This window comes from Capricornis sumatraensis, chromosome 2 (genome assembly GCF_032405125.1).
Source record: "Capricornis sumatraensis isolate serow.1 chromosome 2, serow.2, whole genome shotgun sequence".
In the NCBI taxonomy this organism is placed as follows: Eukaryota; Metazoa; Chordata; class Mammalia; order Artiodactyla; family Bovidae; genus Capricornis; species Capricornis sumatraensis.
In genome coordinates, this window is record NC_091070.1 from 182,434,570 (window position 1) to 182,450,256 (window position 15,687).

Below are 15,687 nucleotides of genomic sequence, written 5' to 3' on the forward strand. Positions count from 1 at the left end.
CCTCAAGGAAAGGCTCCTAAATCTTGGCACCTCCATTTGGTGCAGGACCCAACAAAATATGCTGTCACCTCACTGTTCTCCTGGTGCCTGATATACAGGAAGCGCTCAAGTAACTGAGAGTAAAGAGGAAACCCAGGATGCACTGCAACAGAAAGACACACTGAAAATAATGTCTGCTTGTTCATTTGTTTAGTGACTAAGTCATGTCTGACTCTTTTGAGACACCACGGACTGTAGCCCACCAGGCTCCTCTGTCCATGGGATGTTCCAGGCAAGAATACTAGAGTGGGTTGCCATTCCCTTCTCCAGGGGATCTTCCCCACTCAGGGATTGAACCTGCATCTCCTACACTGGCAGGTGGATTCTTTACCAACTGAGCCACCAGGGAATGTCCCAGTCTCTGCTATTTAATTTCTCAAAATATTAACATTGAAAAAGCTATTTTATAGGAAACAATGAATTCCAGCTGATGTTAAAGAACAATAGCAACCACCAAAATATATTTTTAACCAAGTAAATATGTGTAATGTTTACTATCTCTAAGACACTGTCCCTCCTTGTCTGTTACATACCCACCAATGCAAATAAAAGAGCATGTTTATTTCAAATATTAACTGTAGCTAAAGAATAAACTGTTAATTCTCTCATTATAGTTTCATCTTTCAGCTAATGTGAATGAACAGATGGGTATATCATAAGGCCAAAACCCTTTCCAGAGATTGAACAAGGATCCAGCTGCTGGCTAAGAGCAAAAATCTACCTAAGGATGGAGATCGAGAACCCAGTCAGCTCATGGAGCACCAGTCAAGACATGATAACCAGGCCCCAATCACCCTGCCCTTCTCAGCAAACACTAGACACATGGTTCTACTTCAAGTCATCTTGTCAAGAGGGTCTTCTAATAATTGAGCCCCGACTCCAGGTGCAATGAGGGAGTTTGACTGCACTCCAGGCTGCAGGGCCTGCTTTCCCCCATTTAGCACATTAGGCCTGGCCTGCATCAGAGTTCACGTAAATACACTTGCACCCACCCCATCTCCATCAAAGGCAGCCCCAAAATCATGCTCCCCTGTCTTCATAGTCTCCACCAGGTCAGCTGCGTAGGTGAGGTTGGGGTCAGGGTGGTGGCCTCCGAAGTCCTCCAGGGGAACGCAGTTCACTGCCGAGTTCGCAGGGGCGCCGAGTTCTTCACAGAGGATTTTTTTCACATATGGTCCCACGACTATGCAGAACATGAAATGAAGAACCAGAAATGAAACTGATCACAGAAGGTGAGGACTGGGGACTAGGTAGAGGCGATCTAGGGAGAATGGCACAAACGGCAGCGTGTGCAAACTGTATTCAAGGGCTTGTGGGCAGATGAGTCTGGAGTAGAAAGTTCTACAAGCAGGAATATGAGGGATTAGGAAAGAGTGGGGGAAGGGAAGGAAGCGAACCTTATGAAGATCCTGCTACACAGGTGCTTCTTAAACATTTTCTCAGTCCTTCAAAATGGCCCATGAGGTGCTACAACTTAGCGCTTTAAGAACCTGGACTCTGGAATCAGAGTGTCTGGGTTCAGATCTCAGCTGTCAATTATTGGCTGTACCATTTTGGGGAAAGTTATTTAAGCTATTTCATCTCTCTGCTGTGCTTCCATCTATGCCAAATGCAAAATGAGGATAATAATAGTAGCTACCTTTACAGGGTAAACGTGAGAATTAAATGAATTAATAGATATGAGGCACTGATAACAAGCAACAGCCCATATTTTATAAAGGCTTGTGTACTATGATTACCACCTCCAATTCAGGGGAAGAAAACGGAGGTTCTGAGAGGAGGCTACTTGCCCAAACTTACACAGATAGATAGCTAGAAGTGAGATAGATAGATAGATAGATAGAAGTGAGAGCTAGGATTCAGAGTCCTAATCTTTCTCGTCTATCATGCTTTCCAACAAACGGATTAAAAGAATACAGACAAACAAAAACACAGTAACAACATACAACAGGGAAAACTCGTCACATACTTTACAGTGATACGTAGTGTTATGATCAAGAACGTTCATCTCTAAATGCTTTCAACCAAGGAAGGTTCCAACACCAATATATGTGACAGAGGTCAGGACAGTATAGAATTCGTGTCTCCCACTGGGGGCATGCTAAGGAGGCTACTGACACACCTGAGGATGAGGACAAGGCAGCCAGAGCTGTGAGGGGCACAGAAACCGAGACTCTTGAGGAACTGAAAGGCTTGGAGAAAGAAGTCAGCTTGGAGACAGCTTCTCCTGGGAAATACACCATCACAAGTGCCATACTCGAGCCAGCCAAGGCTTTTGCTCAGTCCCCTAATGCGACATCTCCTTTTCATCTTTTATGCCTTGACTGCAGCCACTGCCTCAGCTGGGTATAACCATCACTGGAGCTTCCACCACCTTACATCTTTCTTTCCTAAAAGCCTGAGTTGGTCGCCACATCTTCCTGAAAACCTCTCTTGACACCTTCAGTCAAACTGCACCTTCCTCCACACCCCAAGGAGACTACTTGAAATTTTATCTAACTCTCACTTTGTTGGCCTGGCAGTGGTTGGTTTCTTACCCACTTCATCTCCCCAAGCATCACAAGCTCTTTGAAGGAACTGTCTACAGAATCCCTGACTACACCCACACCCCCAAGCATACACACAGTAGCTACTCAACACATGGCTGCTGAATGTTTTGAAAAGTCAGAATGGTCTTTGTCTGAATAAAGGAGGCCCATTCTGTGAGATTCCAGAGGCAAGTTAGGACCCAAGGGAAGAAGTTCCAGAGACAGACCATTTCAAGCCACCAGGAGAAGTTTTCTAACAAGATTTTACAGTGTAACAAAAGGACCTTGACAGTATCATAGGAAGGGTTCAAGCACAGGCAAAAAGTCTTCCCCAACTAGGCAGGCAGATGGATTCCAGCACCAGGGAAAATCGTTGCCACTCAAAGATTCTAAAATTCTAGGGACATCCCTGGTGGTCCAGTGGTTAAGAATTCACCTTCCAATGCAGGGGATGTGGATTTGATCCCTGGTTGACGAACCAGGATCCCACATGTGGCGGGGCAACTAAGCCCACATGCCATAACTACTGAGCCTGCACACTTCAACTAGAGAGCCTCCCGCCATGACTAGAGAGAAACCTGGATGCCACAAGGAAAGACCTGACGTGCTGCAACTAAGACCTGATGCAGCCAAAAATAAGAAATAAATGAATAGATTTTTAAGAAAAAGATCCTAAATTCCAAATTATTACAAAACAAATAGACAAGCCAGGGGCTCAGGAATTCCCATATTCCTACATCAAGAGAACCTCACGGCTCTGATTCGGTGACGGCTGCTACCTCTAATGATCTGGCCACAAAACCCACAGAGGAAGAAGAGGGAGAGACATACATCCTGTTGCTCCTGAATTGAACCCTCAGCTTGCTCTGGTCAGCTTCTAAGAAAAGGCGCATGTGGGAACCGGAAACTGGGGTGTGGGGCTCAGGAGCACATTTATCAGATCTAGCAAACCATGGCTCCCCTTGGGAATAGACGGGGGCGTTTAGGAAGAATCTAAGGCATCTTCTGAGGGGGAGGGAGAGTCCACAAAAATAGCTGCATGTTACTCAAAACCTGATGCTTAATGTGGAAACACTGACCGTCACACTACCTTACCAGGAGGAATTTTTGCTGCATACAGTTAGATTTTATCTGTGTGAATATTACTCTGAAATGATTGCAGAGTAATGGTGTAAGCACTGCCAGAGACAGGCTTAAGAAAAGGCTTGTTAAGGTATCATGATACACAAAGTCGAGAGCTGCTTCATAGCTTTGAGAGAAGAGAAGGAAAGAGAAAGGGCTCCATACCTCCGTGCATGGCGTCTATACGGATCTTTAGTCGGTTTGGACCAGAAAGCAGTTCTTTCAGCGCGTTGAAATCAAAGATGTTTCTCAGCATTGTAGCATAAGCTTCCACTGAATCCACAATTTCCACTGTGAGAACAAGCAACATTAAAAGATGGAGGAACGAAACACTTTTAGAAATATTATCCTCTGAAATGATTATTTGGCTGTAAACATGCAATTGCTACTTTAAAAGGACATTTATGGAGCAGCTCCAGTGTGCCAGGGTTGTTACATGATCTCTTATTCAAAACTAACACAAATTTCCTGAGAGGTAAATGTTATCAGTTCTATTTTATAGACGAGCAAGTTCAAGTTCTGAAAGATTAAGTAGCTTGCCCACACAGCTGGGATGTGGCACACTGAGGAATTTCGACAGAGGTTTGCCTGATGGTAAACTGCTCGACTGCTATGTTGATGCATCTCCAGGAAGTGTATTTTAGCGTCAAAAAATAACAGAAAAGGTAACACCTACTGTACTTTTTCCAGGCCCATTGCCATTAAGACTTAATGGTAAAAAGCAGAGAAAAAAGTTTTAATGAATCACTTTTCACATGCACTGCTAAAGGAATAAAACAAACACAAGAACTAAGTCTTGTTGAATTTTCAGGGCTCTGAACTTTTTCAAAACATGAGATGTTTAAGAAATTCTCTACTGGTATTTTCTAAACCCTAAGAATGTCTTCAAGATGTACCAAAGCACCCCTTCCTCTTCCTTGGGATGCGATTATCAGTCCTTCTGGGTAGGTTCAAACACAAAATGCATCCCACAAACTTGCAGTCCAGATGAAAGAACACATGTAACAGCAAAGTCGAAATACAAGTCACACTGCTAACCATCTCATCCTCATTGTATTAATAACTTCATCAATTATAATCATACATTAGCATTCAACAATAAAATGCTTGCCACAGCTGCTACACAGGGAGTTTAAATTTAGCCCCCAAAATGGTCTAAGTTGATTTTACTGAAAATTAAATCAAGGGCCAGGCTTTGGAATCTCTCACACCTGCATTTGAACCCTGATTTACCACTCACCGACTATGAGACCCTGAGTCTGTTCCTCAAGTTCTCTCTGCCTTTGTTTCCTCATCTGGAAAAAGTGAATAGTAATAGCGCTGTCCTCACAGGGCTAATGTAAGAATCCAATGAGATAATGCATCTGAAGAGCCTGGCACATAATAAAAGCTCAATAAAAGACAGCTGTGAATATGATGTCACAGGTCTTCTCATCAAGGCTATACGTTTCATAGGTATGAAAACTGAAGCTGAGAGATTTAGAATTGACTCACCCAAGGTCCCTCAGCTGATCCCCAGCAGAGCCCAGACAGCCCAGGTCTCTAGACTCCCAGACCCAATTCCAGACCTCCTAATTTATGCATCCAAAGCTTGGTGACCACAATCTTTCCAGAGATAAAGACCCACTTTATTAAAACCTTGAAAGGCAAATCCTTCAAGTTGGAACTAGAAGTGGGCAAGAGAGGAGGGGAGTAAACATGCCTGTGAAGGGTTTGAACTTGTTTTCCAGGTCAAACTGCTGCTTTCCCAGAACCCCAAGGTCTACGTGCAGGTCAGGGCAAATTGCATATTCTTCGATTGTCTTGCTGATTTGGAAAATTTTATCAGTTATTGCTTCCGGGGCAGGACCTGGAAATCGAACAGCAAACAGTAGGTCATTTTGTATAGCTGACATGGAAATACAAAGAACACAAAGCTCATCAACTAATTCCTCTTCACTAGTGCATCTGCCGTGCCATCCTTCAAGCAGCAAAGTGTCAGAATTTTCTAGAAGAAAATGTGTTAAGGATCATTCATGCAGAGCATCTCATATTCAGGTATGGCAAAATGAGAAGCATCTCATTTTCACCAAAAGGAAACAAAAAGCTCTCTTGCTAAGGATGAGAACCGGAATCCCGACCTTCTAAGGCCTAGGTTATTGGTTTGCCCTAAAGAACATAACATTGGCTGTGCTTAAAATGACAGCAAACTCACCTCCATTGGCAATATTGAACTTGATTCCAAAATCTCCATTGGGTCCTCCTGGGTTGTGGCTGGCTGTCAGAATGATCCCACCGATGGCTTTGATCTTTCTAATGATGCATGATACAGCAGGCGTGGAGAGGATCCCATTCTGTCCAATAACCAAGCGACCAATCTAGAAGAAATCCAGAAACTTTAATATCAATACATCCAGAGCCACCGCACAGTGACGCCAGAATAGCTCGATGGACAAAGATGTATTCTACTGGACCAAAAAGGATGCCCTTTAATGAACGCCTAACAGCTTGGGTTATTAGTATTATTATATTGAAGTATTTTATAGTTGCTGTTTAGTAACACTATTATTGAAATAGAATCAGCATTGCTGAACAAAGCCATTTCTTCCAATAGTTTTGGGGGACTTTATAGTGTATGATCTGGAGTGCTATAAGGTTCTGGCAAGAAAAGAAAACAGGGCCTTTCCAGATTAGGTTCATAAAATTTGGATACATTATAAATCTGTGGGAAAACCCACATTTTTATCCACTTTAATCATACTGTCAATCCAAATTGGAAGAGAGACTATAAATTTAGCTAGTTAAAGGAATTCTAACCCAAAGAGGAGGCTTTTGTAAACTAAGATATCTAAAAAAGTAAAAGGGGCAAACTTCGTATGAAGAAATGTTATAAAATGTATCTCACAAATTTATTGCCGTTCAAGCTTGGATTTTTCTTTAATTGGAATATAATTGCTTCACAATGCTGTGCTAGTTTCTGCTGTACAATGAAGTGAACCAGCTATATGTGTACATGTACCCCCTCTCTCTTGGAGCTCCCTCCACCATCCCACCCCTCTAGGTCATCACAGGGCACGGAGCTGAGCTCCTGGCAGCTTCCCACTAGCTATTTCACACAGGGTAGTGAATATATGTCAAATCTAGTACAATGGGTTCCTCAAAGCAGAACACACCTATCCACACTAGGATGCACCTGGGCTTCCTCCTGGGCCTGAGGCAGGGAATGCTGGGAGTATTACTGGGTAAACCAGCCAGAACCACCTACATGAAGGAGCTACAGGTTGCGTTCTTAACTCACCTGCCCATATCTTTCACAGATGGTATCTATAAGCACAGCTCCTTGCTAAAATGATTGTAATTTTTATCTGTTTCAACACGATGCAAGTCAGAAAAGAAGGGAATTCCGTCAGTTCCTCTGACTAAAAATGTGATTGCTTCATGAAAAGATTTTAAAAAGGAGGAGTTTGTGCCCTTCTTCCACCCTCCCCTCTGAAGACACAGGGACGTGTTTAAGTTTTCCAGTTGCTATTTCTTCTTGCCCCACCCAAGATAAATGCAGCTGAAGAAATGACTTGATGGTGGAAGATGCGTTTCTAATACTGAACATGCCAATAAGATACCTGGCTTCCCTGGGGAAGTTTTTCTGGGATTGTTAGCTTTGCCAACTTCCTGTAGGTCACTAACAGCTTGACTGGCTTATAATTAAACCTCTCCATTATCAACCACCTCCCAGGAAGCAACCGCTTCATTCCAGGCCCCTTTTGGCTCTTGTATGTCTATCCCTGAACAATTTCTGTTATTCTAATGTATTTCTTATGTCCTGCCTCCCTCAGGAAGTGGTAACTCCCTGACTCAATACAGTGGAAATGGTAACATCTCACGCTTCCGGCAGTTTCTGGGTGCTGTTCTGATGAAAACTGCTTTGTGGTTGAGCAGTTCCATAATTCTGATGAGAGGAGCTTAGAGATGGCAATTTAAGCAGCCACAGTGACTGATGGAGTAATATGAAAACTGTGTGTGTGCATCAAGCACACTGACTTCTACTTCGATCCCGTATGTGCTTAATGTAGAAGGGGAAGCTGATAAATGAATATTAAGCCATGCCACACAGGTCACCCCATAATTCTACCATTCCTTATGGTGAAATCTGCAGTCAGTAATGGTCCAAGACTGAGAGGATTATACCAGGAAGTGAGAGTAAGAAAATCAGGAGAAGCAAGAGAAGCCCATGGTAGATTCTTTCTCTTGAGCCCAAGAACAGGCACAGCTGACCTCCCAGAGCAGACTCTTCCCATGAATTCTGCTCAAGAAGATTTATCTTCAACTTGATATTTGGGAGATATTACTCTATTGTCCTCCTCCCTGTAAGGATGTCTGGAGCATTGTAATAGCTCCTGACTCAATCTCCCCTGCCTCTCTCCCACCTGCATCTCCCTTGCTCTACCCTCCCTGAATCTATCTGACCTACCGGGCCCATCTAGTTCAGCTTTCTAGACCATAGTTCTGTGTTCCTCCCCTGTTCAAAAACCTTCCCTATATCATATGATCCAGAAGGCCCACTTCTAGGTACAGACACAAAAAGAAAGCAATGACTCAAACAGGTATTTGCACACCCATGTTCACAGCAGCATTCTTCACAATAACCAGAAGTGGAATCAACCCAAATGTCCATTGAAAGATGAACAGATAAACAAAATGTGGTATATACATACAATGGAATATTACTTGGCCTTTAAAAGGAAGGAAGTTCTGATTCATGCTACAACATGGGTGAACCTCGAGAACATTACACTAAGTAAAATAAGCCAGACAGAAAAGGACAAGTATCGGATGGTTCCATTTATATGATGGACACAGAAGAGGCAAATTCATAGAAAGCAGAACCAACGTTGGCAGGAAGAAGAGAGTGGGGACTAACTGTTTAGTGGGTACAGAGTTTTAGATGAGATGAGGAAAAGGTTCTGGAAACAGTGGTGATGGTTGCAGAACATTATGAAAGTAATGAACACCACTGAATTGCATACTTAAACATGGTTAAAACAGCAAATTTTGTGTTAGGTATACTTTACAACGAGCTTCCCAGGTGACTCAGTGGTAAAGAAGCGGCTTGCAGTGCAAGAGACCCGGGTTCAATCCCTCGCTAGGAAAGATCCCCTGGAGGAGGAAATGGCAGCCTACTCCAGTATGCTTGCCTGGGAAATCCCATGGCCAGAGGAGCTGGGCAGGCCACAGTCTAAGGGGTCACAAAGAGTTAGACACGACTGAGTGACTAACTCACAAATGCAATTTAACACAAAAAAGGGGAAAAAAAAAAAACACAACCCTTCCCTGGGTCCCAAATGTCTACCAACTTAGAGACACCCCCTCAGCCCTGCACTGAGAGTCCTTCACCAAAAAGCATTTCCTGCCCTTACTCTTGCCCACTGCTCCCTTCTTCGTAACTCAAGTCCTGCTGCTAAACTGGATACCTCCTTCTCCCTCAACATTTTATAGTTAACCACGACAGGGAGCAAACATTAAAATATTCCTTTCAATTGAAACTAGGGCTTGGTGTTTGTTTATATTTCTCTGAAATACAAAACAAACAAACAAAAGGTTCCATTTTCTTTGCTCTGCTAGTCATACATACAGGTTCTAGTCTCATTTCTAAAATTATCTCAAGGATAAATCTCTGGGGACTGAATGAGATACCAGTACCATAAATGAGACCCTACCAAAGTTTTATTTTGTACATTAAAATCGCCTGTAACTGCAGACAGCTCTGTGCAAATAAAAGGAAAGGCAAAGTGTATTCTACTACCCATAAATGTACCAGATATAAGCGTACTAAAGGGAAGAAATGAAATTATTTTCATGTAGCTCGCCAGGCTGAAAAGCTCTCTTAGAATCGGCTCATGGGTATAGTGGGTATTGACAAAACTGAGGAAAGAACCCTGACTTCTATTAATACCAAAATCTGTGGCAATAAATTATCTTTCCTTTAGATTGCCTCCCTAAATTCTGCCCACAATCAAAGGGATGTTAAAATAGAATTTAGGATATGTTAGAAAAAGAAATCAAGCTAAATAGGATTTGATAGGTTTTATCAGATGAAAGTGCTTTATCAGTCCACTAAACGTTTTACGTAATTCAGCTGGGTAGCACAAGTACTTCAAATGCAACACTATTTTTAATAAGGAATGTCCTTGAAAAGACTTGAAAATATCGCTTGGGCTGCCACAGCTCTAACAAATAGGCAGTTACCATATTTAGTCAATTATCAGCACTTAAATGCATTATTTAGCAAAGCTTCAGATCGTAAATCTGAGAAAGTCTGCAGGGTCTGCCTGAATTACACATTCCTACCACCCCTTCCACATCCTTCTGCTTTGCACAAGAATGAAATGAAGCCAAATATATCACAGCAAAGGGGACAGTGTACCAGATCCACTCAACAATCTAGATATATGCAGAGAAATAATGTTTCATTCGTTCTCTCCCAAAAGATTAAAGGCATCTTAATACCATTGCCTTTGCAGCTCTCCTCAAAGATGAAATTTACAGCATGTCACACTTTATCTTAAAAATGTGTATGCATCATAATTTCATATTTGAGTGCTTTATCAGCAAATTTTACATGAGAAGCATTCAGATTCTGAAACTGGGTACAAAGGGAATCTCACATTAACAACAATAGGATGTATAAACTCTTCTAAATAGAATTTGGTAACTAACATACGCTTTTTTTTCTTTTTAATTTGACTTTTGCAATCACACCTGCTTAGTGTATCGTAAAAATACACTGAAAATAAATGCCTAACGCACTTGGTTATAATGCTAAATTTTATGTTCTCAGAATCACTTCCAGAAAGGAAATAAAACAATGTTTTAAAATCTATAAGTACTGACGGACTATGTGCTCCAAATTATTGTTAAGTGTAATCTAAAACACTAAAAATGTATTTTTGGTCCCACGGAGGAATTTGCAGAGCAAAAACAGCAAAATGTTCTGATGCCTGCCTTCCTGTAAATCAGTGAGACTGTGCAAATTGTTAGATTATCAAGATCAGTGCCTCCTGGTGCAAGATTCCTTCCGATTTGGTTAATTCAGCCAACACAGTTTTTCACAATGCAGAGCTTTAGCAGAGCCTCCTTATATTATAGGCTCACAGAAGTTATTATCTCTACCCTGCTGCACAAATTCACCACACACAGGACTTCTTTGTATCCAAGGTCATTATAAGTGGGTTCCCCTCTAACAGGTCCTCTTGGAAGGCTCACACCTAACATTTTCCAGTTCTCTCCCAGCATTTCTGCACGACTACCAGGATCCACAAATAACAGCGTGCCCTGGCTTTTGTTTTCCTGTTTGACAAGTGACTGAACTTCAACAAGGAAGCCATTGAAAGAAAACAAAATCTTCCTCTCTCCGTGGCTCCTAAGAGCCTCCTACGCAGGACAGAGTGCCCCTCAAAACTGGTTAGAATGTAGATAAGACAGCTTAAGGCTGGGGTGAGCTTTAAATGTCTAAAAGCAACAGGTACATTTTCAAGCAACAGGCACAGAGCATAAGAAACTGAGTTTACATCCCCAAATCCCAATGCGACAAATGTAATTTCAGGGGTAATATCACAATATACAATCTCTGAAGTCATAATCGAACTTAATCAGATGTTAGTAGCATTGAGGTGTATACAACATACACATCTTTGTACTTTGGTATATTTTTGCAGAATTAAGAGGTTATATGAGAGCCAGAAACATAGCAAAACTTATCGTATACCAACCCCATTGGCAGCTGCCATCTGCACTATTGTCTCTATTGCCGATTTATTAAAATACCGCCCATCTCCACCAACCACCAGTGAGGCTCCCTGGCGATCTTTTAGGTCTATGGAAAAGAATATACTCTGGATGAAATTCTCCAGATAGCATGGTTTTTCCTCGAAACAGTAGGTTTTCTTCCGTAATCCACTAGTTCCTGGTTTCTGGTCATAGTAGGGAGCCGTAGTAAAAGTCAACAGAGGGAGAGGACCTTCTTCCATTTTTCTGTGTTTCCCAGAAATCCATTCATCAAAATCACTCATCTTTCATTTCCACCACTTGGCTCAGCGAGGGTGTCCAGAAAGCAATCAAGGGTCCCCAAAATAGTCTGTCCAAACCTGAAGCTGCTACAGTGTCACCCGAGTAACTAAAATAGAGATCTTGCCTGGATGATCCCTCAATGAGGAAGCGGGGTTAATTCCTGTTGTCGTCGCCCCATGTGAAAAAGTAAAGGACCAAACACCCACCCACACCCACACTCAAAGCAGATCTTCAGTGTTGTTTTGATGAGGACATTCTGCCCACAACCACGCCAAATACCCTTCAATTATTTTTGCCTCATTCCCCTGTTAGGGTGGAGATAGGTCCAGAGGGTGCTGCGTGCAGCAGGCTTCAGTCACAAACACCAGGTGGCTTCCAGATTCCTCTCCCAGAGCCAGGCAAAGGCGGAGCAAGTGCAGTCCTAAGGAGCAGGGTCGTGAACAAGACGCCATGGTGTGGCTCCCGCTGCCACTGACACCCTTAAACCAGAGCCTCGCTGGCAGTCATCTCTGATAAGGCCATCTGCAGCTAAAGTTGTTTCATGCCATCTCGCAAATTAAAGGTCAGTCTTAAAATGGAAATGACGGATCTCAGTTACTTCTGGTTTCCTTTCATCACTGTCATTTTGATACTCAAATATCTGATACTCAAGTGATTTTTTTTTTACTTCCCACATGCAATCCCACTTAGAAGGGAGAAAAGGCATCAAACAGAAGAGATTTATTCATTGGCCACCAAAGATTTAACTAAATAGTATTCAATTCTAGAAGAATAGAGACTCACAGACATGCCCTGAATGATCAACAACTGGTCATTCCCATGAATTTATAGAAAAGTAGGGATGAACAGGGCTGCAATGTGGGAGACCTGGGTTCGATCCCTGGGTTACAGAGATCCCCTGGAGGAGGGCATGGCAACCCACTTCAGTATTCTTGCCTGGAGAATCCCATGGACAGAGGAGCCTAGCAGTCCATGGGGCCACAAAGAGTCAGACATGACTGAGCAACTGAACAACAACATTGTCACGGTTTGGGTGAACCTGTTAAGGGGACTTGGAACGTAAATTGAGGCTAGTTATGCCACATGTTTGGGGAGTCTGATGTGCACATAAAGTCAGGTTTTCAAGGGAAAAGTAGTGATTCCTTGAAAAACGAAAATCTGGGTATTTTCCTACTAACTTGTCCAGCCAGGTCCAAAAGCAGACAGGCCCTGGGGGCAGTAGACAGCCTTCTGTGAGGCAAGAATGTCTCTCTGTTCCAGGTGCTGCTCACACAGGACTGAGAATTAACAGGCCATGAGCAGAAAGCACCCTGCTCCCAAGGGAGCCTGGTCTCCTTCATATGGCAAATGGAGCTGGCCCATCTGCAAGCAGGACCTCAAGACATAACACTAACACAATTCACAAGACACATCTATTAAGCTGAAAACCAGTCAGTCAAAAGATAATTATATTTCATAGCTTATTTTTGCCCCTTATTGCATTTTTAAAACTGAAACTCTTGTGAAGTAAACTTGCTTTAGTAGTCTATACACCCAGTGTTTTTCAACTTACTACAAATGCACTTTTTAAATTCGTATTTTTTCAGTTCAGTGGTCTCTGGTTTTTGATAGGTTCACAAATTATACCAGTATATATGTCTTGACATATTTAATAATAGAGCCATATTTCTGAAATATCAACTGAACAGTTTTTTAATTGGGAATAACAGAGCAACCAACCAAGTAATCGGCAGTTTCCTTAACGAGGTCTTGAAACCCCAGTGAAGATTCAGGAATGCTTGGTTGCAAGGGGCTCCAATATTCCCACTAAAGCTTCTCTGCTCATACATTCCAGCATGTTCTCTGCTAGTGGTTGACCACTCTCTCTCGAAGCTCTTTCTGAATCCAGAGCTAGGGAGAGTAATGTTCTCTTAAGGGCTTTTCCCATACATTTATTTATTTTATTTACAGTTTACGGTCAGTGCAAATAAATTCCATAAAACGAGAAATCATACTCAAGGCACAATTATGAAAATTCAAAATAGCTGTTCAACACACACACCAGAAAAACCCCACAAGCATCAAAGTGAGTTTATTTGTAGCATAAGATCTGATGGGCGTTATTTCAAAGCACGGCAAATGCTTGTTTTTTCGTTTTTTTTTGTTTTTTTTTAAGACAGCAGCCATATCAGATACTAGAACACCTCAGCTTATCGGTGTGTTTTTGTATGAACCAAAATTTGTTTCTAAAAATATTGTTTCACGTCGAAACTGTTGTAAAAGCTCTACTTCTCCAGAATTGAGCCTATTCTTAGGCCTTGTACAGGTTTCTCACCACCTAAAAACTGACTGATATAGAAAGTATTCCAGATGTAACTACTCTGATTCTAAAGTAGTTTAAAAGAATCATTGCAAACTTTATAATGCTGGTGCTCTTCCAGCCCTATCTCTCCAAACAGCTGATATGCCACTTTAGGGTTCATTATCTGAAGGTCTCTCACTTTGAAGCCTTTTAAATATTCCTCTCCAGTAGACCATCTTCATATTTAAAACATTATTTAACACTAATGGAAATAGTAGCGTTTGAGCATTGAGAAGTCCGATGTATGAAACCTGGGGAATCAGGTCACTAGGTGAACCCAGACTCCCTCTAGTATGGAACGTCCTTATGGACACAAACACTTTTTTTACTTCACTGCATGTGAGCCAGCTTCACAGCGAGGCATGGACTGGAAAGACTCTCATCTCTCATGGCTCCTGCACGGGCCAGTGAATACCCAGCAATTCAAGTGCGCATCAAGCCTAAGCCTCCAAAGGAGAGAGTTTGGTACCTCAAAGCAAAGAGCAATGTTTTTACCAACTATGTGTGTTGGCATGGTGTTTGTCAGCATGCAAAACTAAACCAAAAAGATATAATACTTGCCCTAAAAAAGCTTCTATTCTAAAAATGGGCCTGAGGCATAATTTTATGGGCACTATAGAACTCAACCCCATATAAAAATATTACCAGAAGCAGCAATGTTAGATGGACTGTGAAGTGTGGTAAAAAAGGAGAAGCATTAAAAACATTAAGCTTCCAAAGACGCTCAGACTAAGTGGGACAGCTATTAAGAAACTCATTTGTTTGAGCTCTCCAGCAAAGGTTGAACTTCATCTTCAGAAACGTTACTGTCGAGCATAGCGAACCCAATTTGGCCTAATGAATTCGCCTGCCTCGCCAGTACTCCTTCACAATGACACAAATTACATTTAAACCATATGGGGGATTTAAGGATTATTCCCTTCAGACAAGAAACTTTCATATTGGTCTTGGGTCCAATCAATTTCACAATGGCAGAGTTATGAACCCCTTCGCTCCCAGCCTCACAAAGACTCCAGTTCCCATTCTGATCAGCAGTGATGCCTTCCTAGTAGAAGACAGCAGAAACAAGACTTGCCAATACTTTATTCTTTCTTTCTTTCTTTTTTTCCATTGACAAACGTTTACTGGATCGCTAACTGCCACGTCCCAGGGCTCATGGGAGAGTGGGACCCAAGGCCTGAAAAGATTCACCTCTTCACATCAAGAATTATTCTTTAGAAAATGCCACAGGAATGGGCACATTATTTAGAAATGGGAACCCTGACTTTCAGCACAAGCACTAGAAAGTAAACTACTAACTGGGCTGAAAGCAGCAGGGATCATCAGAGCCCCCACCCCCAGGCCAAAACCCTATGCTTGTGATGCTGCAGGTGCCTGCCCGAGTGCTGGGGTCAATTATCCTCCAATTGGAAAAAAAAAAAAAAAATTGGTTTCTAAAATGTATGAGAGGTACAATCTTGAGCAATTCTCTTGACTGACCCAAGTCTGTAAGCTAGGGATCACAATGAAGGTTGTTCTGAGCACTGAATTGGACAACATGTACGAAAACACTTATGGTCTGTGATTCCAGGGACAGGAATCACAAGCTGGGAAAAGTCATTCATTTCCCAACCA

At 42.2% G+C, this 15,687-nt stretch overlaps 1 protein-coding gene across 2 annotated transcripts in view; it reads right to left on the minus strand.

Moving 5' to 3' along the window:
* PGM1 (phosphoglucomutase 1) overlaps nt 1-15,687 on the minus strand; it is a 67,058-nt gene that overhangs the window by 26,034 nt on the left and 25,337 nt on the right. The window contains exons 1-5 of one of the 2 annotated variants that reach the window (XM_068966612.1): nt 11,435-11,734; nt 5,884-6,046; nt 5,392-5,538; nt 3,855-3,980; nt 1,032-1,222 (exon numbers count right to left, since the gene is read on the minus strand). In XM_068966612.1, the coding sequence (XP_068822713.1) occupies nt 1,032-1,222; nt 3,855-3,980; nt 5,392-5,538; nt 5,884-6,046; nt 11,435-11,734 (927 nt within the window). Of the gene's footprint in view, nt 1-1,031; nt 1,223-3,854; nt 3,981-5,391; nt 5,539-5,883; nt 6,047-11,434; nt 11,735-15,687 lie in introns of those variants that run through there. The other variant, XM_068966613.1, reaches the window with a different exon arrangement.